General features: G+C 41.8%; 1 protein-coding gene across 1 annotated transcript in view; it reads left to right on the top strand.

Annotated features, from left to right (window-relative positions):
• The window catches only part of ahcyl2b (adenosylhomocysteinase like 2b), a 35169-nt gene extending 10438 nt beyond the window's left edge, over positions 1 to 24731 (top strand). The window contains exons 2-17 of the mRNA XM_041030173.1: positions 13187 to 13295; positions 16529 to 16672; positions 17305 to 17405; positions 17527 to 17629; positions 17797 to 17891; positions 18408 to 18514; positions 18880 to 18996; positions 19138 to 19201; positions 19492 to 19580; positions 19674 to 19744; positions 20647 to 20741; positions 21719 to 21817; positions 22888 to 22956; positions 23129 to 23207; positions 23885 to 24005; positions 24174 to 24731. Coding sequence (XP_040886107.1) covers positions 13187 to 13295; positions 16529 to 16672; positions 17305 to 17405; positions 17527 to 17629; positions 17797 to 17891; positions 18408 to 18514; positions 18880 to 18996; positions 19138 to 19201; positions 19492 to 19580; positions 19674 to 19744; positions 20647 to 20741; positions 21719 to 21817; positions 22888 to 22956; positions 23129 to 23207; positions 23885 to 24005; positions 24174 to 24180 — 1470 coding nt within the window. The 3' untranslated portion in view covers positions 24181 to 24731. The remainder of the gene's footprint in view (positions 1 to 13186; positions 13296 to 16528; positions 16673 to 17304; positions 17406 to 17526; positions 17630 to 17796; positions 17892 to 18407; positions 18515 to 18879; positions 18997 to 19137; positions 19202 to 19491; positions 19581 to 19673; positions 19745 to 20646; positions 20742 to 21718; positions 21818 to 22887; positions 22957 to 23128; positions 23208 to 23884; positions 24006 to 24173) is intronic.
• Positions 24732 to 25007: the final 276 nt, after the last annotated feature.

Below are 25007 nucleotides of genomic sequence, written 5' to 3'. Positions count from 1 at the left end.
CTTTGTGCCACCATGAAGTTGATGTTACTTGTTGAAATGTAGAAATGTGTGTGGCACGTGTTGGAGCACTGGTAATCGCGTGTGGGCTCAGTGACTGCCAAGTGTATGCATGGTAATGGCTGTGTGTGAGCGCATTTGACTCGTGACTGTATGTGTGTATGTGTGTGTGTGTGTGTGTGTGTGTATGTATGTGTGTGTGTGCCATTATTTACAGTCTGAGCACTTGTCTGTGTATATAAATCAGCAGGAGCCGTTCTTACATCATAGCCCCCTCAGGGCAGCACACTGCGCTCTGATGCACACACACACTCACAAAGTCACGCTAGCTGCTTCTTCCTTCCCTCTCATCGTTTCTATTGGTCAGGGTGGTCAAGAATCCTTTACTATTGGATGAGAGGTGGATAATTGAGCCACAGTTAGAGCAGCCACAGTTAAAGCAGCCACCCTCCCTTTCAGGATTATCTATTGTATCATTTCATATACCCACGCTCTACCATTTTATTTTGTCTGTCGAGCACAGACAAGTCAGCAGCCTGTTGTGTGTCAAATATTGTTTACCATATGGATAACTGTATAACTGTGTCTCCACTTGAGGGATGTAGCGCCATGTTGACCCTCGTATGGAAATGGCATGTGAAGGTCATAAGAGCTGGCTCACACACATACCTCCCATCTCTACTCATGAGCGTCACACAGGGGCATACATTGACAGACATACATTAGTAATCTCTGCAGGCTCTTGAGAAGATGTACATGCGTCTTGGTATCTTTAGTCAATGTATTTCCTTTCTGCGCTGCTCTCTGCTAGTCTAAGCAGCTTTTTGCTTTAACTGGCCTGTCTTTTCACTTGCCTGTGTGTGTGTGTGTGTGTGTGTGTGTGTGTGTGTGTGTGTGTGTGTGTGTGTGTGTGTGTGTGTGTGTGTGTGTGTGTGTGTGTGTGTGTGTGTGTGTGTGTGTGTGTGTGGAGTGCCAGAGCTTAACAAATACAGAGCTCTTTCACTAACAGACCAGGACTCTCTGCCAGAGTGCCTGGTCTTTCTTGTGGTTTAACTTCAAGTCTTGGTTTCTGCCACTGGCTTCTCCAGAAACTGTTGTTGCCACCCTGATAGATTTATATAATTTGTTTTTCAAATGGTTACTGTTACAAGGTATTTTTCTCATAATGCCAGATAATCTTTTGAATCTGAACTACATATTTATGAGCCAGCAAACATCAGAATCGTAAGAGTGTCACACTTTGTCTAAGTGCTGTACAAGTGCAAGAGAAAATAGCTAATTTTCCTGCTGTTGCTGCTGCTTGTAAGTTTTCTCTGACAAAGCAGTTTGTCATTATGAAAACAAAAGTGACTGCTCCTTGCATGTGTGTGTAATACATTAGACAGTAACTTGACTCTTGACTCAGAGTCTCACAATGGCAGTGACTAATACATAACTGTGCATTAGTCAGACATGAGATGAACATGGGGTTGCTGATGACACTTTCAAACATGCACACTGCCCCCCTGCTAGCCAGTTAAAGCTCAACAGACGGACAGTGCTTAAATTGATATGTTGTGAAAGTGACCATCGACCAGTATACAGTCTGACCAGTATATGGCTGAAGACATTTGAATGTATGTCTGTAAATTCCAGATCATCCTGACAGTGGTTTTAGTAGCATTTCTACACAAATGTAGAGATCAGTGCTCATTTCACAACACTAATGCAGAAATGAACAGGAATATCAATCAGTATCTGAAGTGAACACAGTGAAATAGATGCTCTTACAGGATTTGTTTCATTAAAATCAAACCAAAACAAAATTGTGCTTCTCTAATTGCTGCTCTGTCTGAAGCTAGTAGTCATCCAGGGGCTGCATGGCCCGGGGTATGATAGACTGCCCTATACTCGACAGTAATGGCAACAGGCTTGATTGTCAGCCAAGGTGTCAATCAACAGCGGTGTGCTCTGTCAAGACCAGGAAACCTCTCAGCTCTGCCATGGTAGATATCCATTTTTTCTTATGAGTCTGAGGCAGTATACAGCACTGGCTGTACTTTTTGTTTTTTTGTTTTTTCGTCGTTGGACATCAGTGCCATGTGAGTTGAATCACAGGGCATCGTATCCCAGGCTAGCTGGGATTGTGTTTGATCTAGCTTCAATTACGCATGCAGGGAAGTTGTGAAAAGGGTGAGACTCAGTGGAGTGGTAGTAGAAAGACGCAGGGAGTGAGACAGAGGGAGAAAAACATAGGCACCTCTCTGTCTGCCACGGTCTATTTTAGTTTTTCTTCTTCACAGGCACAATAGTAATCCAGGAATAGCAGTTGAAAACTCTGAGAAACATGTCCACAGCCCTTTGATGTGCCATCCAAGGGCTTCATAAAAACATGCACATAATAAACTGTGGTCTACTCTCCAGTCTGCCTCAAGTTGTATAAGGAAGAGAGTTGTGGCTGTAGGAAAGAAGGAAGGAGAAGGGGGAAGCTGGGTGTGAGGTGACTGAAACGCAGAGAAAAGAAAGCATGAATAAGTGCACGTCCTCCACGGAGCGCTGTGTGTGGGAGATCTGAAACACAAGACATCCGTTGCTTTGTCCAGCAGCCTCTCATGTAGGCCTAAAAGAGTGCTAACAAAAAGATTTCCGCTGCTTTAAGAGCCAAGGCCAGTAATGAAATGTTACAACATTATTTCCATCAAGGTGTCTTGACAGCTCTTTGTTGCCAGTGAACTTTGTGCTAACCTTCTGATGATAGGATGATGCATAGCTGATATTTATTTGTGCCCTGGGGAAGATCCGATGGACTGAGTTGGATGGAGACACTTTGCTGTGACTGCCAACAAGCTTCTGTATGTATGTGTGTGTGTACTTTACTTGTGTGTAACTTGTCCTTCTGTCAAGTTTGTGTGTGTGTGCATGTGTATTGGTGCCTGCATGTGTGTGTGAATAGGAGGAGATTTATTCCAAAACAATATGTTGATTATTCAGAAAAAAATGAACTTCAAACAAAATTAAAGCTGATTGTAGACCCCCTGCAGATGGATGCAGTGTAAATTAATGACAAGTGTAACATAACAAACGAGTCATTTGCTCTGAGCTGTCTCCACAGTGTAGTGCTAATCATGTAGAATTGTATAGTTAGCATCCGGCCAGATATTTAATTCAGTGGCATTAAAGGGCCACTTCATCTGTTTTACACAGTGAATTCAGTTTACCCCATCTCTGGACGAGCTTTCTTATGTGGGAAATGTAACCCTGTTGATCAGGTGTCTGAAAGACACTATTGAGTAGCATCATGGGAAATATAGGATCTTTTGTTCATGTATGGTATTTTATGTGCCTGATCATTTTACCTTTACGGTTTTGGCATTCAGACACGCCCCTTATTCTTTGTCTGTCAGAGGATTCTGTGGGGTTACAGGGCTGAATTTTTTTCCTAAATTACTCCCAGATTGGGCACAGTCTGGCAGACGCATTTTTAGGATTTAGCTTTGAGGATATTTCCAAACATTTGTTTGTAGCGTTAAGCCGTTAACACGACATGTTCCTCTTTTCCTCTCCGAGTCTTTTTTTTTTGTGCTATTACTCACTATTCCAGGCCTTTTGGCAGACGACATCCAAACAAGGCTATTAAAAGCCCGTTGGCACTTTGATTTGAGAGTACTCATCCTTGCACTTAGACCGGTCTGATCTTCTCTGCCTGTGTGTTCTCCTTTTAACTTTGTTTAGTCATCATCCGCCATTATACTGCTATCATCACATGGAAACTTGGCTTGATACCACAGCCAGGCACTATGGAAAAAAAGATGGAGCCTTAAAGCCAGCCACTGGCCATATGCTGGTGAAAGTTGGCTGTGGCTTTTCAACCAGGAACTTTGCTGCTAATTTGTCCATATGTCTGGATGGAAAGCCTATCACAAGTCTGACTGGCTTGTGTCGCTTTGTGCTAACACAATCATCCATCCATCACAGATGCAGACTTTGTGTTATCTGGTAATAAGAGATTTCCTGGCCAGTGCTAGCTTCCCAGAACAGAGCAGGTGTTTACACAACACTTAAAACACTGTAGTAGCAACTAATGTTTTCAGTTAACTTTGAAATAGGTCACCCATGAATTGTGTTTAGTTTTGGTCCAGTTCTGTTTGACTGTTTATGGCCTGACTCAGTCTGACAAAGCACTTGTGTATATTTTTGAAGACGTTATAAAATCTTATGCAGTTGTTCATTTAAAGAGCAAAACATGTCTTTGAATATTAATATGATGCCAAAGTTGTTATTTCTAAAAGATTTTTACAGTAATGATCACTCCCCAGAAAAAGAGCAGAAAAGAATTATCTAACCATCTAACAAGAGATGTTAACCCTAAAAAAAAAAAAATAGGACCAGTGATGAAAATGAATATAATAAGCATTTTAGCGCATTCCTCACTACTGTCTGCCCTGTGGTCAAAAGGCTGTAACATCAGGGTGAGACCTATGTCAAGATAATTATAAATACACAAAACAAAAACACAAGCCATGTCAGTAAATAGTGTCTGTCTTTTGATGCCCAGTCCTTGGCTGGAGCTCAAGTTTACTAACCCTTCAAAATGTATCTGTGTTGTGCTTAATTGTGCTGAGAATATCAGCACCCCAGCAACTTTATACAGCATCATCTCATGAACTTGCAGAAACCTTCTACAGAAGTGGAAAAACAGTTGATGTTGTTATTGTTGTTGGATGGGCGGACAATCCTGCTTACTCATATGGAGTGCCACAGAAAAGGCTTTGCCCACATGATGAAATGCATCTGAAAGCACAGCTGTTGGAAGAGTTTTCTCATTCAGGGAAACACACACACAACCAGATGTCATTCAGACGAAGCTCTATTTCACTGCACATGGGGGCTCAGTATGTCTGACACAAACACTCACATTCAGTTATCTCCCTGTGGACAATGGCTCTTTGGTTTGGGGTGGAGGAGGGGTTGAATGACCTGGCCCACGATCATTTATAGCAGCTCTTTCAGGTGGAGGTCTAGAGACAGTAGACAACTGTCTTGGGGTGATTATTTGGCCAGTAATTTGTCTTAAAAGGGAAGTAATTATAGACATTATACAACTGTGTGCTTTTAAATATAATTTAAAGATGTGGCTTGAGTTTTCTTTTCCTTTGTTATATTGACAGTCCTGTTCCTCTCTCACTCATCTCTGTTGTCCTCAGTTGACCAGAGACATTCCTCCCTGGTTCCTCTTGTGTAGTAATGGCTCAGAAATTTGAACTGCTCTAGATCATGACACTGCATACAGATATCTGTATATGAGTGCAAATTTGAGGTGTGTTTATATAATGGCATTTGGCACCAGACTGGAGAGCTTACACAGCTGTCGCCTGTGAGACAGGAGGAATCGCTGTCTTTTCAGGCCCTGCTCGTATGGTCGTTTAGCCTTGAGCGCGATGTAAACAAAGAAATGAATCAGAAACATGTAGCCCAGAGGGACACGTGCAAATACAGAAAGCATAACAGTCATATGACCTTGTTTACGAGTTTGAGATAAGGGTGAGCTGTGGGGAGCTGAACGAGGCAGTGCAAAAATGGGTTTAGTCTGTATGCTCTGCAGCAAATGATGCCAAAGTGAGCTAACCATTTTGCCATTATGAACATCATCAAATTTCAATTTTCTTTACAGTACATTAGCGTTTGTCAGCAGCAATGAGTGATTCTGCAGCCGCACTGCTTTCTGCCTTTCCCTTAAGCTTTCTCAATTCAGTAAACATGGCAGCCTGTGAACGAGTGAACTATACGCCCTGAGGCTGTAGGCCTGTTCAGTATTCATGCAGGTTAGTGATACAGCAGGTAGCAGGATGGGACATAAGTGTCGCAATTAACTGCCAATGAACAAAAAACACATAAACAATACCGTGTTCTTACAATTTGATTTTTAATTGTAGCTTTCAAACATTATTTTTTATCATAGTTTGCAGTTAGGTTTCTCTCAGATCCAACAAGATTTTCAACCAGTTGCATTTTTCTTGTTGCAGTACAGCATTAATCATAGTGAAATTTAGTGAGACAGATGTCAGTAGTGAAGCTCAGGTGACATGTTTCCATGTGCAGATGCAAAGAGAGGACCTAAGACCCAGCTGACAGCTCAAGAGGCCCAGTGTTGTGTTACTGCAGGGGTCTCTGCTCCATCCCATGACCCCATTGTGTTTGATTAGGATCAAGTTCCTTCCTACACAGGTCTGGAAACGTGCAGAAGATGAATCTCTTCTGGTCTGGAATGACTTCAAAAAAGCAAGAGCAGTAAAAAGCTTTTGTGCAGAGCTACATACTTTATGCAGTTGTATAGCCAAACACTTGATTTTGAGAAACTAAAATCTTCTGGTCCCCAGAAGAAACATTTTTTAAGGAGGGAATTTAAAGTGGAACATATGTGGAAACCCCTGCCGACAACACAGCTGTGGAGACTTTACTGTATGTATCACACACCAGCTTGTATCTTTGTAGTTGCAGCTGAGTACACACATCAGCTGACCAGCAGGTCAAAACCAAAAGATATTCAGTTAAATGACATATAAGTCAAAGATCAACTGTTTGTTTGAGCTCTAATCCTATATAATTCATATAAGGAATGTCAAAAATAACACAACATTGTGTTCAGCTCCCCAAACCCATGGTGCATCCAAGAGTCTCGTTGATAATTTATTCATTATCAGCATTTTTACCCTGCAGTATGAAAATTTTGCCCCACGCTCAACCCAATACAAGACGGTTTATCGGTCAGTGTAAAACAACTCAGTTAGGTCAGTTATCAGGTATTGTTGTTGTAACTGTGGGTATATGATAGATTTTGCTGGGAATAGAGCAGACAGGTTCAGACAATCGGCCATGGTTAAACACAAGCCAAAGAAATGTGGGCTGTGTTGTGTTTGAGTGAGGGTTCCTGCTGGTTCAGCCATGAGTGACATCAATGAGGACGTCAAACTTGAGCTCTGGTGCAGTCACGGTCCCATTATCTCAAAAGTCAGGATATCAGAGTACTCTTTGACCGTGTCAAGGCAGGCATGAACAGCCATTTGCTGCTGATTGTTTTTATGATTTTTTTTTTTTTTTTTTTTTTTTGGCCAAACATCAAACTAATCTTACAAGGTTTTAGGCAGTGTCTGGATTTCATCTAGAATTGCTTGCAAAAGAGTTGGAAACATTTTAGCTAAACATTAATTTTTAGGGTAAGAAATCTTTTTGTTTTGGAGTTAGGCCAGAGGCTTATTGAGTGCAGCTGAAATTCAGTAGGAGATTGGCATTTTGCACTTAATATGTCTATTCTGTGTGGAAATCTACTGAGATATTATTTGACTAGGAAAAAAAAAAAAGAATTATTTTACCAAGCTGCTTTTTAGAATAAAAATGGAGTAATTTACCTTTACCACCTTTTTTGAACGTAAAACATTTTATTTAACACGTGTCCCTGCTGCTTTGCAGGTAGAACTGAGGTAATCTCAGTACAAAAGGCTGTGCCACCTCTTTGCCATATGAGATTCAAGTTTCATACTCAAACACAAGCCTACCTGTAACCAAATCCACCCTCCTTGCATTGTTTTTGCTACAGCGTCTGTAGTTAATATTTTGTTCTGCTTGCGTCTTAGTGAGGGTACAGTCTGTTCAAGCAGACAGAATTTTTTTTAATGTTGTATGTATTTTACGTTTCATGTTTGTGGTTATGTTAGTGCTTCAAAATTCTGCGTTCAGTGTTAGAAGTATGCAGCTCGTCATTATAGGTGTGTGCTGACTTTTTACAAAACATACACACATAAAACACAGGACTCCCTCATTGTAAAAACATCTGCTGGTCAAAGAAAGTTGAAACTTGTTCTGATTGATATTTTGTGGATAGAAAGCATGTCACAAAAATCACATACTTTGACATTTTTGGTTAGTTAATTAACTAACCAAAGGCATTATCAGCTCTCAGCCAGTTTGAAAAGGTTTGATTTCAGAGAAATATTTGGCTCTCGTTGCTCTCAGAGTTGCAGTGCAGTGGCCTTTAAAGGAGCTTCTTCTCTGACACTGTGATATGCATCTTTAATAAATTACAGCAGAGTGACCAGTGTCATCTGATGAGATGAGGCTTACAGACCGAGACAGGATCTCATCTTTTGTGACTGCCTCATTAGATGATGTCTAAACAACAGGCATGCATACAGAGGTTTAGCCTTTGTTGTGTGAAATATCACCTCTTTCCCTGTTTCCCTTGAAGGTCTCCAAGGTATGATCTAGTAAAACTTAATCAGTTTGTGATGATGTTAATAGAGGAAGTTGGCAGGTCGGCAGGATGAGCTGCCTCTGTAGTTGATGGCTGTGGGGAAACCATACAGTATCCCATCTCATCACATTTGCTGCTGCACTACATCTGTGCCTGTTTTCCTTTCCTCTAACCCAGAGGGGTTTCTGTTTTTTCAGCAGGCCAGCTCAGACGCTCTCCCTGTCCTGTGCTGCAGATCCCATGGCGTTCAGCTAGCTTGTTGATTATATTCAGCTAGAGATCCACCCTGTCCTGACAAATAGTGTCTTAGTGTCTTCTGGGAGGGGGGAGAGGCAGAGCCCGTGCTGCTCATGGCAGGGGCCAGGATTTATGTTTTCTGGTATTTATGGTGGTATTTGGATTATTACTGAATACTGTCATTGAGTTAAATAAGCAAATGGGACACAAAGCCTGTATGTTTAAACCCCCGAGGTCACATATGCATTTACTTTAGCACAGGTGCTTTGTACTGTATTAAAGCTTCCAGTTGGACTTTTAAGGATAGAAATTATTATGGGTTAAGATTAGGCCTCCACCACCACCCCACTCCAAAACACAAATGGAGAAGCCATTTTTATATTTGTCCTCTAGCTAAGATAAAAATAGCTTGATGGCACTATGATCTTTACTGAAATGAAAAAGTCCATTGATAGTATTTAAGACTAGACTTCCTTTTTTATTGAAAGACCATTATGTATTACACTTTGATGGTGTGAATTTATTAAGCTTCTGTTTTTATGTAATTAACCCTCTCAGTTTCTTTCTGGACTAAGTGCTGAGCATGTTGGTCCTTTTCCTTTAGAAATGTCATGGCTTTGAACTTTTTAACCTAAATGTAAATTTGTTTGATTTCTAGTAATTGTTTTTTTTATTTTATTTTTTATTTTTTAGCACTTGTAGGGCTTGTGTGTGGCAAAAGCGCACCATGCTTGAAACAGGTTTGGAATAGTTGCTTAGCAACATTAGAAGCTATTATCAGTGTTGTGTACTTGCATCTGTATGGGGCTACTAGCGTAAAAACAAGTTTGAACCTGGTGTCCAAGTCATTCTTGCTAACCAACACGGTGCACCTCAGAGGGACTGCCTACACCTACACCAGCAATCCTATTTATCTGTGAAACACACACACACACACAGATGAGTGGAAGGTGGCAGTCCTGGGTGAGCTCCCATGTGTCCTCGTATTGAGTTAACATTCATTATTCACATGTCATTAGCCTCCCAATCAGTCACCATCCATAATGTAAAGGTGTGCACTGCAAGTTTAGAGATGGAGACAAGGTGTAAAACGGTAAATGTCACAGAGGTGGAAAAAGAGAGACAGTTGTAGGAAAGAGACTGATGGAAAAGAACAGTTTGATAGACAGATTATCCAATATCTGATATGTGTTCAGCCCAGTGGATTTTTTTTTGTCTCTCTGTGTTTCCAAATTAAAATAAGATATAATATTATGTTGTAAATATCAAGAGGTTGGTGGTTGACATAATAACATTACTGTCTCCAGCTGCTCTCTAAATTTTAAACAGATTGAATGAACTCCACATAATGATTTTTCCAAAATAGCTGCCTGCCAGTGTTTTGGACATGACCTTTTTATGTGTTGCTGAGTCATGTAGACCTATTCCTAGGTAGCACTCTAATGTACTAGTACAGGAGCAGAGTGTTGCTGCCCCCATTAGTTGTTCTCCAGTGCCTGTCTTAGATAAAATCTACAACAAGTCTCTCTCTGAGCCTCTGTTCTGTCAGGTTGCTATAAAGTCATGTTTATTGTTACCTTAGGTCTTGATGAATGCATGTCTAGTGTTTATCTTTTTTTTAGTTTTAATCTTATCAGAATGTTAGAGCTGATAGTACCACAGACCTCATTCATAAATACAACTCAGTGCAGGGTAGTGAGCTGCAGGAACAGCTGATCAGCATGTGGCTGGCAGGGGACTGTAAGCGGCTGTGGATAAGAGCATCAACTCATTCACTGCCTTTAAATTTAACCATGAAGTCTTATTGCAGCAAAGATACTGATAATGTTAAGATATAACAGCCTATTATAAGCAAAAAAGTTAATATGGGAATATGCATCTCTCGAGTTATTTGTAGTTCTGTTGCCCATATATTCTGTAAAATTTAAGGATGATGATTCTGTATAATCAGTTTTTGCTAAGGATCAGTGTAGATTACATTACATTACATTACGTGTACAGAGCAGTACATTGAGAAAGACCTCAGTGGTGAAAACAGAATGGGTTACCTTTCTGTCCCTCGCTCACGTGCTCTCTCAGAAATAAACAAACCACTGTGTCATTCTCTCTGGCATTACCCCGTGTTCTGAGGCCTGAGCTAACCTGCGGTAATCTTGTCCCAAAAAACATCTCGTAAGCCCCTCGATCCCCTCCTCCTGAGCTCCCAAAATGACCCTCAATCCTTTAGTGCAACTCTGAGCTCCTAAAGCCCGTCATCTAACCTCCATCCGATAAGCCTGAAGAGACCAATGGACCTATTATAGTCTGTTATAGGGGTCAGGGTTATTGGCGTCATCAGCTGCTCTCCTAAAAAATGATGAACAGTTTCTTTGTAGTTTTGCATTGTTTCAGAACTGCTCATTCAGGTTTAAGAAATATGAATTTGTGGGTCTGTTTTGTCAACCTGTATTTCACTTCACAGCTTCTGATATGATCCTGCCTTTTTACATTTTTGTGTCTTTGATTTTTTTTTTTAAGTTTACCACTCCCTTTGAATATTATGGCTTGATTTTATTAGTGTTTTAGTGTGTTGTGTGATTTTTTTTATCATTGGCAGGGATTCTTGCTTTTGGATAGAAAGCTGTTTAGATAAGTTGTTTTGTGCTCCAGTTTGGCACACATCTTAATAACTCCACAGAGTCCCAGCCTAGTTTTTAATCAACATATTTAGATATCTTCAGGACCTCCTTGCATCCTGGAAATTTCCTGAATCCAACCCTTTAACCGACTTACCAGGCATGGACCAGGGAAGAACCCATTCAATTTTGGTGCAAATCGTTTGAGCACTTTTTGTGTAGTCCTGCTGACAAGTACACAAACAAATACACTCAGGTGAACCCATGACCTCCTTGGTGGAGGAAATAACCAGTCCTAATGCTACACTTCATATCCATCTCGGGTCAGCTGGGGTAAAGCTTAGCTTTGGTTTTGATACCAGCATTTCAGGAACCCCAATCTCTTGAACAATCAACAATTAAACAAGAATACAGAGGTAGAGAGAGAGGGAAGGGGAAAAAAAGAAAGGAAGGGGAAACAATTCATTGCATTGTGTTTCCCGGCGCGTGGTCGGACCAGTTTGGGCTGGATTGCAAGAAAAGCAGAGGCCAAAAAGAGGCAGAGGGAGAAGAGGTGTAGCCTGCGAAATGATCAGACCTTGAAGGACGAGGTCAGTGCAAAAGGCCTTGAATCACACACCCCCACATGTGGCAATGCTGAAGAAGAAAAAGGATGGGGAAGGCAGTGAGCCCTGTGTAAAGAAGGTAAGCAGAAAGGACAGAATGGAAGCTAGGACGGCATGATCTGGTTTTACAGCGGGTTGTAGGAAGGTGATGCTCTGACATCAGCATCTGGAGGTTTGAGAACTCAACAGCCGACAGTGACCTGATATTAGGAGTGACAGGAAGCTAATAGTAAATGTGTTTGCTCTGGATTTGAACAATTCCAATATCAGGAAATTGCTTCCTTGCTTGTTTTTAAGTAGTATGGCCGATTGTCTTTTTCTCTAAGAGCTGTAAAATGTCATTATGGACCTCTGCATGCCTATTTGGAAAGGTGCTGATGGTCCAGTCTGCACTATTACTACTCAAGAAATGGCCAGGAGATCACAGAACCGAGAGAAAAAACAAGATGCAGAAAATGAGAAAGAGGTTTATAGTGCTGTCGATTTCATGTGTCCGTGTGCAGCCTCTGGTTATGATGGCTGTCTTCTTTTTGATTGGATGGCAGCTCTACCCTGTGTCATTTCTCCGCAGTGTCCTGCACCCTGTGAGAATGAATGAGTGAATGAAGACACCCACACGCTCGCAGCCTCTTCATATTTCACGTGCATTCGCACACGCACATCCACACACAGAGGATGTTTCTGTATGTCAGAATTGTTTTGCAGTTTCTCACTGACAAAATCTGAAAACATTTGCTTGTTTCGTACCCAAGGACAGCATGTTCGAATCGAATCTTTAAAGCTTTTCACCACCTCTGTTAGACGACTATGGCATTGACAGAATTTCTTACGTTCCAATGTGTACCTTGACAGAATGAATGGCTGATTCGTGGGCATTATTCAGTAAGTTTTTTTCGCTTCTCAGACAAATGGGGGGGAAATAAATCGCCCCAAATTTTCATAGCATTTACATGTTTGAATGCACACACATACACACCCACTATCATGTTTTGCTCTTGTTGCAAGTTTTTATTGAAGGAATAGATCAGCCATTCATACTCTGTACTATTATCAGTACATGAATTATGATGCACCAGGCTATTGGCTCTGATGTAATAGTGGAAAGATTAACAGAGCCATAGAATTATGGTCAGTTTAGTGACCTGACTAGCCAAACACCTCCCACCCATTTCACAGGACCAGGACGAACTGTTGTACCTTGTCTGGCCTTGTCCCTGTTTGATAATAGCCTCGTTGTCTCCTTTTATCTTTTAAAAGTCAGAGAATTCAAAGCTGGTCTCTTTTCTTGGAAACAGAAGTATACTTGTTCTGTCTTTTCTATTTGCTGTCTGCTTTTTTTGGAGTTATTTCTTATCTCTAAAACATTTTTATTAAAATATCTATCCTTACATAAACCCAGCGTTGCATGACTTGAAAAGATTAAAGATAAAGTTGAAGTTTGATTTTAATAGTTGGCCACTGAATTTCAAGTGTCCCCTATTCTCTCCCTCTCTCTTCATGAGCAGATCCAGTTTGCTGACCAGAAACAGGAGTTCAACAAGCGTCCCTCTAAGATTGGTCGGCGCTCTCTGTCCCGCTCCATCTCCCAGTCCTCCACAGACAGCTACAGCTCAGGTAAACACACACTCCTGCCTATTGTTCAGTCCCCATAGCCTGCTACTTAGACATGCCAGTGGATATGTTTCCATTCTGTTGTTGTTGTTTTTTTACAACACCAAAGATAAAGTGTTCCACTGGGACGAACAGTTGGCTGACTTCACATGTCTCCTCACTAACCACCTCTGGCTCTCGTTCTCACACTCTGACACTGCTCTTCATGTGTAACTGTGGGCTCTGTGTTAGAGGATTAGATGCTGGTGGTCTATTGGAGGGGGGTGGGGGGCGGCTGGGAAGTATTGGGTGTGGTTGAACCTGAATGGCATGGGAGACCCAAATCCTCAGTCCCATTCATGACTGTAGAGCTGAGCTTGTCTTGAAAAAGACTTTCACCAAAAAGCTCTCTCTCTCTCTTTTCAGCTACAGAAACCAAACCAGTTTTAGTGCAGCGTGTAGGGTTTGTAGATTGGTAAGTGAGGGAAAGTGGGAGTAGGAGTAGCCAGTATTAAAAACACTGATAAAGGTGAAGGAGGAAAACGGACAACCTCGAAGTTGTTTGACTGTATGTAGTGCCAAAAAAATAGATTTACTAGCCAAGTGTTATTCTAGAAACGTCAGTTGCTCTCACACAAAAAACTTCATTTGATTTCTCTAAGAGAACCTGCTCAAATGTATTTACCACCAGACAGATAGTCAGTGTGTCCTCCATCTTGTCACAGTTTGTCACTTAAAGCATTACATTAAAAAAAAAAAGTATTAAGGGTCTGATGCATTTTATTAAGAGATTAAAGCATCTTCCAATGACACCATTAAAATGATGAATTAATCTGTGTGATACTGCTTGGACAGCGTCTCTGCTACTAGTGGCACCATATGATGGACAAACAGATGGATGGCAGATGGACAAATGGACTTTCAGTCAGTATTAGTGGACGGCCGTAATGGGTCCCTCAGGTCAAAGGTGCTAAAAAAAAATAGTAGACTCAGTACTCTTTCTGAGAAAAGATGAAGCATTTGGGTCCTGTGACTTCCCACCGGCACATTTGCAGACCGCTACATGTTTTTGTAGACAAAGGACACCAGTCGGGGTCAGCTGAGAAAAGAACCCCGTGTCTCTTTCAGGAAGGAAAATCAGCCAAAAGACAACTCATTTTGTTTATAAATGAAGACACTTGGCCCTTAGCTGCTTACATATGTTTCTCAGAAAAAGGGCTTCAGCTAAGGCCTAAATTATAATGTGAGTAAAGTAGCAGAGGAAGGCACTTTCTAGTGTCCCTTCTCGTCTCTTCTCTGTGTGGTCACCTGATTGTTTCCAGAAGAGTTTTAGAAAAGTATTCCAAACTACTGCTCCCCTTTTGATAATCACATTTGATGGAAATGGGACTGTGCCTTCACCACAGTGCAGCAGAAATCTGCTTGAACCTTGTATGTTTAATATGTTGATTTTTGAGCTGAGCTCTTGTTTTGCAGCTGTAGGATCAGAACTGGCACACAGGATGTGTAGGGTCCCTCTCTAAGGCAGGAGTCAGAAATGTTCCAGTTCTCCGTCACTAAATCTTGTGTTCTCTTTTCTTCTCTCTCCTTTCACCTTATTCACCTCCCTCCTGTGCAGTCATCTCAGAACTAAATCACTCTACCTCCTAAGAACCTCCCTCTCTAGCCTGAGGCTGTCAGATCATTACTAAAATAATGATCTGGACTTTTTTTCCCTAGACGTGATAGTGATGAGAGCACTTAGTCTGCATTTATGCCACTCAGTGATTTAACAAGCTAATTTTTTGACTCTGCTGTTGGGTTGTTAGTTGAAACTATTAACAGCAGCCATTGTAACTTGAGTGAAGTGTTGTCAGAGCTGCCAATATTGAGATTATTTTCAGACACTTGTGCAGCCCTACTGTCTCCCTTTTTGAACTCTCTGTTTTCTGTTTTTTTTTCCAGTGCTGTTTCCCTGTCTTCTCCTATAATTCCCTCACTAAATTCTCTGGTGGTTTCCACAGCACAGAGAATACACCAGCGCTACTTTTCACACGACTACTTTGGCATAGATTGGGTCAAAGTTTTGATATTAAACTTTCCCTAATGGGGGAAAAAAACACTTTACGTATTTAGACACGTACGTATTTAGTGTTATTTCACAGGTTATTCAAAGTGCAGCCGGAAAGATCTGTGGATTGATAAGACCAAAGCTTGAAATATAAACAGTGAGAATCTGCAGTAAGCTTTTAAAATTATCAAACTGAGACAAAATATTACATTTAAGTCAGTGCTTCAGTTAATTATAATCCCCTTTATCTCCCAGAGACATAATAAATCCTCCTGGTTTTGATTTAGTGTGTTTCCCAGGAGGAATGTACTCTGGAAGACTTTTCCCTTTACCTGCACACTTATATTTGGCTTTGTCCCAGTATCCTTTTCAAGTATCAGTACATCCACCCTCATGACCCCTAAGATCTCCCCCGCTCACATTATCCCCCAGCCTGTCCTCCTGTCAGTACGGATGGGAGGTTTCAAAAGAAGATTTTTCCTAACAGCAAACTCACGGATTATTACCTTTTTTTTAAGCCTTTCCCCTCCTGGCACAGTACAGCATGTTCTTTAACTGCAGCATTGTTACAGTCCTGGCAAGGCACCCAGTCTTATCTAGTACTGGTCCATGTTCATTTTGAAGGGTGGTAGGAGTGATATTGGCATCATGTACCTGTTCTACACAAGAAGGCCTGCACCTGTGTAGGAAAGACACTGAGCTGGTGCCAGACACGGAGGCTTGTCCTCACTGAGTGTGCTGTTGTGTGCTGTGGGCCACTACTGTTTATATCTCAGAGGTACACTGATAGTTCCCTGGGACATGTTTCTTTTTTCGTGTACAAGTGTTAACACATTTGTACTGTGTGTACTCTCTGTTGTGCTCCTATTTTGGAAAGAGGCTCGAGTTTCTCTGTAGGAGGAAATGGTTCTTCAGGCAGCTTTATAATCAATTAAACTCGATGCTGTGCAGAATTCGTGGCCTACCAAAGTCAGATTGCAGGGTTGGGAAAAGTACAGGCTTTATTCACAGTGGAGAAACCAGAGGCACATTGTGTTTTTTTTTTCTGCACTTTGAAACCTAGAAGCTCTGGGTCAAAGAAACAAACATACATTTACTGATATTACAACAGGACTTTTTTGGCAATACAGTGCCTTTTATGCTTGTGTGGCACCTGACAATACCATTGTCTGTTTGTGTGTGTGTTGTTTTTTTTTTTCTTTTTTAGCGGCATCATACACGGACAGCTCTGACGATGAGACGTCTCCTCGGGACAAACAGCAGAAGAACTCCAAGGGCAACGCGGACTTCTGCATCAAAAACATCAAACAGGCTGACTTCGGACGCAGAGAGATTGAGATTGCCGAACAAGGTAAAAAAAACAAAGGACCTGTCGCTGCTCATGGGATAAGCAATAAGGGTTAGTGGTCTAAGGGATGGATGAAAGTCAGGGGACACATTTCCAGAAAAATCAGCAATTAATTAAGCCATTGCAGAAGAAGAGGGAGGAAAGTGGTGACATAAATACAGTAACACAAGCATGAAGGCACCCTGCGCTCAATGAGTACCTTTACTGTATGTGTGTCAATGTGGGGTGGAATGGGGGCTGCATGCTACACTGCTGGGTGGCCATATGTCCCCTGTCACCACAAGTGAGAACACCATTTAGAACCCAACACATTATTCACATCTTTTCCTGTTTACTTTCACAAAACATACAGAGAGCCTCAGCTGAACCCTGCAGGCTACACACACACACACACACACACACACACACACACACACACACACACACACACACACACACACACACACACACACACTCACTCACTCACACTCACATGCACAATATATATCCTTAGCATCAGTAACTCCTTCAAATGGATGAGTCGATGGATTAGCGATGCAGTATTAGAAGGATTAAATGATGGGAATTCCTTCCCATCCAGCTGATTCCTGTATCCACTTATGTGTGTGTGTGTGTGTTTCCTTCTTCTCCCCCAGAGATGCCAGCCCTAATGGCCCTGAGGAAGCGAGCCCAGGGGGAGAAACCACTTGCCGGTGCCAAGGTGGTGGGCTGCACCCACATCACTGCCCAGACTGCTGTGAGTAGGACTGCACAGACACAACACTCATTCACAGCCTAATCTCTTTTTAACACAATGTCACTTCAGCAGCTTCACCAAAAAGTCAGACTTGACCCTGTCCTCTCCTCTCTTTCCTCAGGTGCTGATGGAGACTCTGTCAGCTCTGGGGGCTCAGTGCAGATGGGCAGCTTGCAACATCTACTCCACCCAGAATGAAGTGGCAGCTGCCCTGGCAGAGGGAGGTGAGTCTCTTGGGAGTTCCTGTGTGTGACACCTGCCCTTTTCTTCTCTCCGGTCTTTCACTCTTTAAAATATTCAAATTCTCTTTCACTCGCTCTCCACCTGTGCCACATTTCTCTGTTTCGCTCTTACCGCCTTCTGTACATAAGATGCTTTTGTCTCATTCCAGGTTTCAGTGTATTTGCATGGAAGGGTGAGTCAGAGGACGACTTCTGGTGGTGCATCGATCGCTGTGTCAACGTGGAAGGCTGGCAGCCCAACATGGTAACACACCTACATTCTAAATAAAGCCCACTAAAGCATTTCCATCCCACAGTGCTCACTGGTGGTACATACATCTGCTATTTTTACCAAACAGCTAAATTTTACGTGATGGTTGGTTGCCTGTCACTGCGGCGTAGAAGTGCAGGAAGGTTCAGGCACAGGATGTGGCCGAAATATGTAGAGCAGCCTTTGGAGGCTGATGTTTAAAAATGGTGCATTTATTTTTTGCGTCATAACTTTGATTAGACCTTCAGGACTGAACCACAGAAATTAGTTATTCAGATATTTTTATGGAATTATTTTAACAGATTTCCTGTTTCTTTTGATGAAAACAAACACAACACTTGACTGAATTTTAAAAATGCTATTGACCATGACGCTCACCTACAAGTTAGAGATTCAGTTTCAAGGTTTCAGTGGGTTTTGTCTGTCTTTATGTTTTCTTTCTCAATATGCTCTCTCAATTTTTCTCTCTGTCTTCCTCTGTGTTTGTCTTTGTCTCTGATTATCCGTTAGATTTTGGATGACGGTGGAGACCTCACTCACTGGATTTATAAAAAATACCCCAACATGTTCAAGAAGATCAAGGGCATCGTAGAGGAGAGTGTTACTGGCGTGCACAGGTAGGACGTGAAACAAATCTGTGTTCTCATTCTTCTCCTGAGCAGTGTTTCTTGTAAAAGTCTAAAATATAGCAGTGCTTAGTAGATAAAGTCGCTTCTCATTATTTTAAATGAGAGACTGCAAGTATATTTTCGCACACTAACACTTACATAGTTTCTGATGTGGTAACATCACCATCTAGTGGTGAACATGTTCTCCATTAACTGTGTACTGTGATTACACAACTGCAGCGTGGTTATAAAGTTTATGTAGATCAAAAAACAATATTTGTACAAGCATATGAAGTAACAATGATAAAACCATTTGCTTCTTAAAACTGGAAAAAAGAAATTCCATTATCATCATGTGTGTGTTTTATGTGTAGATTGTATCAGCTGTCCAAGGCAGGGAAGTTGTGTGTCCCAGCCATGAACGTCAACGACTCTGTGACCAAACAGAAGTTTGATAACCTCTACTGCTGCAGGGAGTCCATCTTAGACGGGTATGAAACAGTGTCCTGTTTAACCTCGGTAACATTCCCTAAAAATATACATTTCTTGTTATAGGGCAGTTACACCCACCTCCTCTCTGTCCCACACGGTCTAAGTAAATACTGGTGAAATAATTGTGTTTCTGTCCTTAGCCTGAAGAGGACCACTGATGTCATGTTTGGAGGCAAACAGGTGGTGGTGTGTGGATACGGAGAGGTAAGGCTGCCACACTACACAATGCTTGTTCACTGAAAGACTAAAATGTTAGAGCCACGTCCTCTGTCCCAAAATATTTCAAGTGAAATCACATTCAAACTATACTAAATCCACTTGTGACAAAATCTACCCGATCCCCACATGCACTCGTTAATTTCTACTCGTAACATCTATTCTGTATCCACTGATCTACACAACACCAGCACTGATAGTTTCAGCGTAGACATGACTCCTTTGATTACAGAGGTTTAGTGCACTGTGTGTTAACGTCCCATCCTTATCTTCCTCAGGTTGGAAAAGGCTGCTGTGCTGCCCTGAAAGCAATGGGCTCCATCGTCTACGTCACAGAGATCGACCCCATCTGTGCCTTGCAGGCCTGGTAAGACTCCACATGTTCAGTTTCTCATGGTTCACTGCCAGTGTTGACATTGCATCAGTCTAATACTCTTTATTATCCTTCTCCCGGCCGCAGCATGGATGGCTTCAGGCTGGTGAAGCTGAACGAAGTCATCAGACAAGTGGACATCGTCATCACCTGCACAGGTTTGGTTCAGTCTCTGTCTCTCATAAGTAACTCTGCATCATAGTCTCTGGATTGCTCACCAATTGTCTCTTAGCAGCCTTACAGGTATTTGTGTTGTTGGCTTTTGTGTTGGGACATAATCCACAACTAATAGTGCATAAATAAATACAGTAATTACACAAAGAGAATATCGGCTTACACTATGTTCACTGGAAAAGTGTGTAAGACATAAAATAGTGAGTCCTACTATTTTGTCACTGTTGGCTCAGGACTGGACAGACATTCAGTCATTGTCACCAGTCTGCAGCAGTAACAAAGTTATCAGCTCAGCAGGGACTTGTCCATAACACTTATTTGAAGCAGAGAATTACTTGACACTCTGCATCATTACCTAACACTGCTGGCAGGCCTGAAACAGTGGGCTGGCTTTAGGGTGAAAATGTGGTTGAACAGGAAAGATGATAAGAGAATAATAAGGTAGACACGTGGCGTTTGTGTAAGATTGTGCTAATAAAGTTATGAAATGTGTTGTGTTATGTTGTGCTAAGAAATTAATAAAACAGGACAAGCATTTACTGTAATAAGGTCATATACTGGTAACTCCATTAAGGTCAACTCATTAGAGCCCTCGCAAAAAAATTCATAAAGCTTGTTGGATCCATATTAAATTATTAATACTGCTGCACTGAAATCAGGGAAAAGGGAATTTGCATTAATAGTGTGTTTCCAGTGTACAGAAATGTACAGCAAGCACTTCACATAAATCACAGGAGCACACAGGATGTGGTAGATAAAAAAAACAAACACATTTATAGGAATGATACAGAGTCAGCCCTCAGTTCTCCTATTTTGGATTTTGAGCCTAATTGGGCTTGATTGTCTGACGTTGACTAAGTCCTTACCTTTTCTCTTTCTCCACCAGGCAATAAGAACGTGGTGGTGAGAGAGTACCTCGACCGCATGAAGAACGGCTGCATTGTCTGCAACATGGGACACTCCAACACCGAGATCGATGTGGTCAGTTACCAGCGTGCACAAATTCTGAATGCGTGTTTGTTCAAATGTATGTTTATTTTTTTACACAATGGAACCGATAATGATAATGTTAAGGTCTGGCTCAGTTTATAGCAAGTTCTGCCTTTTTGAGGTCAACAAGAAAAGAAGGATACAACAGGGGAAATGTGAGGCGTGATGAAAGATCAAAGCGTGACAGGAACTGGCAATATGTTGGTGTCTCCATTAACATGATTGACAGCATGTTGAATGGCTTCCTGTCTCTAAAGCCTGACCTTGGGCAGTGATTGTTCATTGTTGTCATGGTAACTGGCAGCTTAGCTTGCATTAGTGGGGTTGTAGCGAAAGGCCTAGATCCATAACCGGCTATAGTGGTCGGAACTGGGCTAGTAGACTTTTAATGAGCCAACACAGCCTAAAGATGAGTAGAGCTTTTTTTTTTTTTAGATCCTCTGGAAACTGTGATAAATCAGTTTTAACGACATATTTTACTACTCTTAATGAAGGTTATGGTGCCACTGCGTGATCTCTTTGTGATACAAGCTTAGTTCTGAAGGAAACTAAAAAAAAAAAAAAAAAGACAGGGGTTGAATTAAATTAACAATTTAGGGATTTAGCTTATGCCCTTTACAGTGAGCACAGCATTAAAATACAATAAAGTCACAGGAATTAAGTGGAAGCAATAATAAGGTGCTCTGAATGTATTCCTCTGACGATAAAACATTAAAACAGAAGTGCTGAGAATAGAAAAATACCAGAGGAGGAATGTTTTTTTTTTTAAAGACAGAGATTAAAATGAGTGGGGGATGAAGGAAGTTTTTCAGACACGAGAGGAAGTTGTGACTCATTTCTCAAAGTACTTCAGCCATGGAAAAGACCGAGCATGTTTAGTCAACTGTTGGCCAACAAAAAAAGATGGTCATCAAACACTCTTTACCGAAAGCAAAGAATTGTTAATGATTGTTGTGCTCACCCTGCAGGCAAGCCTGCGGACTCCTGAGCTGACCTGGGAGAGGGTCCGCTCTCAGGTGGACCACGTCATCTGGCCTGACGGCAAGAGGATAGTCCTGCTGGCTGAGGTACACACACACACAAACGCACACACTTAACCTCTTAACTCTGGAAGAACAAATCAGGAGAACCACTTTAAATTCCAAGTTGAGACTATTATTTAGACATTGAGTCATACCCCGTTACACGATAAATTAGGGTTTAAAATTGCACAACATTTGGAGGGCATACACCCCTGCATAGATACACTGCAGAAGAGGCTGGCTGTGTGGGTGTGTGGTGTGTGTGTGTGTGTGTGTGTGTGTGTGTGTGTGTGTGTGTGTGTGTGTGTGTGTGTGTGTGTGTGTGTGTGTGTGTGTGTGTGTGTGTGTGTGTGTGTGTGTGTGTGTGTGTGTATTACAAACCGTGACAGAATGAGAGCAGTCTGACAGGGCCAGACAGACAACCTGCCGGCCTGTCGATGCCTGTGTCTCCGCTGCTGTTTGATCTGCAGCAGGTTTCAACCACATCAGTAGATCTGTTCCTCCACCCTCCCCTCCCCTCCCCTCCCATCTCCTCCCCTCCCCTCCCTCCAGATCACACTCTGTTCCACACGGTTCTGATCCAATATAAGAGTTTTGTTCCAAAAATGTCACTTATTTAAAGGTAAATTACGTCATCTTTACATCATCACATGTGTATCTGAGATAAAGAGAACTTAGTTGCTTTTCTTTTCACAATGTAATACTGTACACTCATGTATTTATTTATACAAATTCATGAGCTATACTTGGCTCCATTGTGAAACCGAGAGAGATGGGCCACAAAGGCAAGTTTTGGCAGACACAGCAGCAGGTTCGTGTTACAGAGAAAAACAAATACATTTTTACCATCACGTCTGTGAGTATAAGATGATGCACTGCAACATCTCTAGCAAAGATGGAGGGAAAATAAACTGGTCAAGGTCAGATGTAAGAAAGCAGAAGTTTTGATTTTAAATTTCTAAATTTTGTCATATGCCAAATCGTCAGACTTGGTTCATCCTTAGCAGATGTCTCCTTTTTCTAATATTTTATCATGTCAGATTAAGAACCTGTGGTTGTTTTTGCTTCGTATACTCAGACCTTGTGTTGTGTTTTTTTTTTTTCTTCCTTTTCAGGGTCGTCTGCTGAACCTCAGCTGTTCCACTGTGCCCACGTTTGTGCTCTCCATCACTGCCACTACCCAGGTAAAACAGAACATCACTTTCTGTCTTATTTACCTTCTTGTATGTAACTGATTTTGTTTCATATTTTAAGTTTGCCTTGTGCTTACTTTGCTTTTGTCCTAGAATCACAAAAAAACATGTTTAAGTTGTGTGTACGCCAGTGACACTTACGTATGTATGTGTTTCTGCTCAGGCTTTGGCTCTGATAGAGCTGTACAATGCTCCAGAGGGACGCTACAAACAGGATGTTTACCTGCTGCCCAAGAAGATGGGTAAGATTTACAAAGTTAAAAATGTAGATAACACAGCACACTATCAGGCCAGGGAGATGAACAATAACCTTATTTGCTTCTTAAGTAGCCACCAAGCACGGAAGCGATTACAGAGAGTTTGTTTTTGCCCGCAGGCACGTTGCATTTATCTCTATAGACAATACAGTCAGTCTCATCTGTTCAGTCCAGAGTCGTCTCCCTGGATATCAAATCATTCACAGTAGAACGAGTCCTGTGTGTCTGTGCTCATATGCGTGTGCGTACAGCCCACAGCGCGTCTGCAGCGCTGCCCGTCACATTTCTTAGCTTTCCCTCAGTGTGCCAGAGCAGCACACACACATGGTAAACATAAACGGGCAGCCAAATGTAGGTCACCCTGTCGGCTACTGCTGCTGTTACTACAACGCACGTACTGACAGGAAGATGGTGAAGAGAAAAAAAACGAAGGAAGGCAAAGAAAGGCTGAGATGAGGAAAGAAGGATGGGGAGTTGAAAGCAGATGGGGAGAAAGACAAAGATAAAGGACAGTAGTCATTGCAGAGGAGAAAAGAGACGGAGAGATGGTAAATCCTAGAGCCTTCCTGCAACTGTGCTCCCTCCTTCTTATTTAAATGATTAATCAGCCACAGACGCCTGGTGAATGTTAACACGTTCTTCCTCTCTCTCTCGCCCTCCAGATGAATATGTGGCCAGCCTACATCTGCCTACCTTTGATGCACATCTTACAGAGCTGAGCGACGAACAGGCCAAGTATCTGGGCCTGAACAAGAACGGGCCCTTTAAGCCAAACTACTATAGGTATGAAAACGCCTCAGACCGCTTAGTCTGGATGGCGTTTAAGTGGTTAGAGAGATCATTATTGAGTGCTAGGTGTATATATTTGGAGTTCAGTGACATTTTACCAAATCTGAATCCGGTATCAAAGAAAAATTCAGTTAGGTTCACTTTTCTCTCTTTGTCTTTAAGGTATTAAACCAGTCCTGCGGCTGGACTTTGGAAATACCAATACTCCATGAATCGCACAGACTCAAAGAGGGAGTGGAGGAGGAGGATGACGAGGACAGAATAGTCAACACACCTGCTTTATATTTGGAGGGGGGAAAGGGGGAGGGTGGGGAGGAGCTGTGATCGAGCCTGAAGGAGAATGGGGTTGCGGAGGGGGTGAGGAGGGTGGATTTCCATGCGCTTATGGCAGTCGTTTTATTTATTCACGCTTGACAATAATAATAATAATAACATTAACTCTAACTCTGTGGAGCTGCTCCTGCCATTCGCCACTAGCTAGCTCCCCGGCGTCTTCTCCTGGGGGATGTTTTACTTCCTCTTCCACTCGTCATCATGCCACCATTATCTCGTTCTCTTTAGACGCTCATTTGTGTGTCGAGTTGTATGTCAACCCTCCATCCTCCCTTCCCATTGCCAGATCTTTTATTGTTTAACTATTAAAGATGAAATTATTGACGCTAAAAATATATATACTATATGAAAAAAAAACTTGATTAAAAAAATCTGTGTGAATGAAAATGACCTTTGAAGATTTAGTCACGGACACTTTTTCCTGTCCTTTCTTTTTTTGTTGTCGTTGTCTTTTCTTTTCTACTTGTGATTATGTTTTTGTTTTCTCTTGTGTAATATTTTGCGGGGGGGGGGGGGGTTTGTGGTTAGACTTAATGGGAGGGGGTTAGGCGGGATCTCAGGGTCCAATCATATCATGTCTTTTATTTGATCGTTTCATTGAAATTCACTGTTGTGTCTGTTTTTAAACATTTTTTATTACGCGTTCTGTCCCCTCAGATCAGC

This window comes from Toxotes jaculatrix, chromosome 22 (assembly GCF_017976425.1).
Source record: "Toxotes jaculatrix isolate fToxJac2 chromosome 22, fToxJac2.pri, whole genome shotgun sequence".
Taxonomy (NCBI): Eukaryota; Metazoa; Chordata; class Actinopteri; family Toxotidae; genus Toxotes; species Toxotes jaculatrix.
This window is presented reverse-complemented; position numbering and strand designations above follow the sequence as displayed.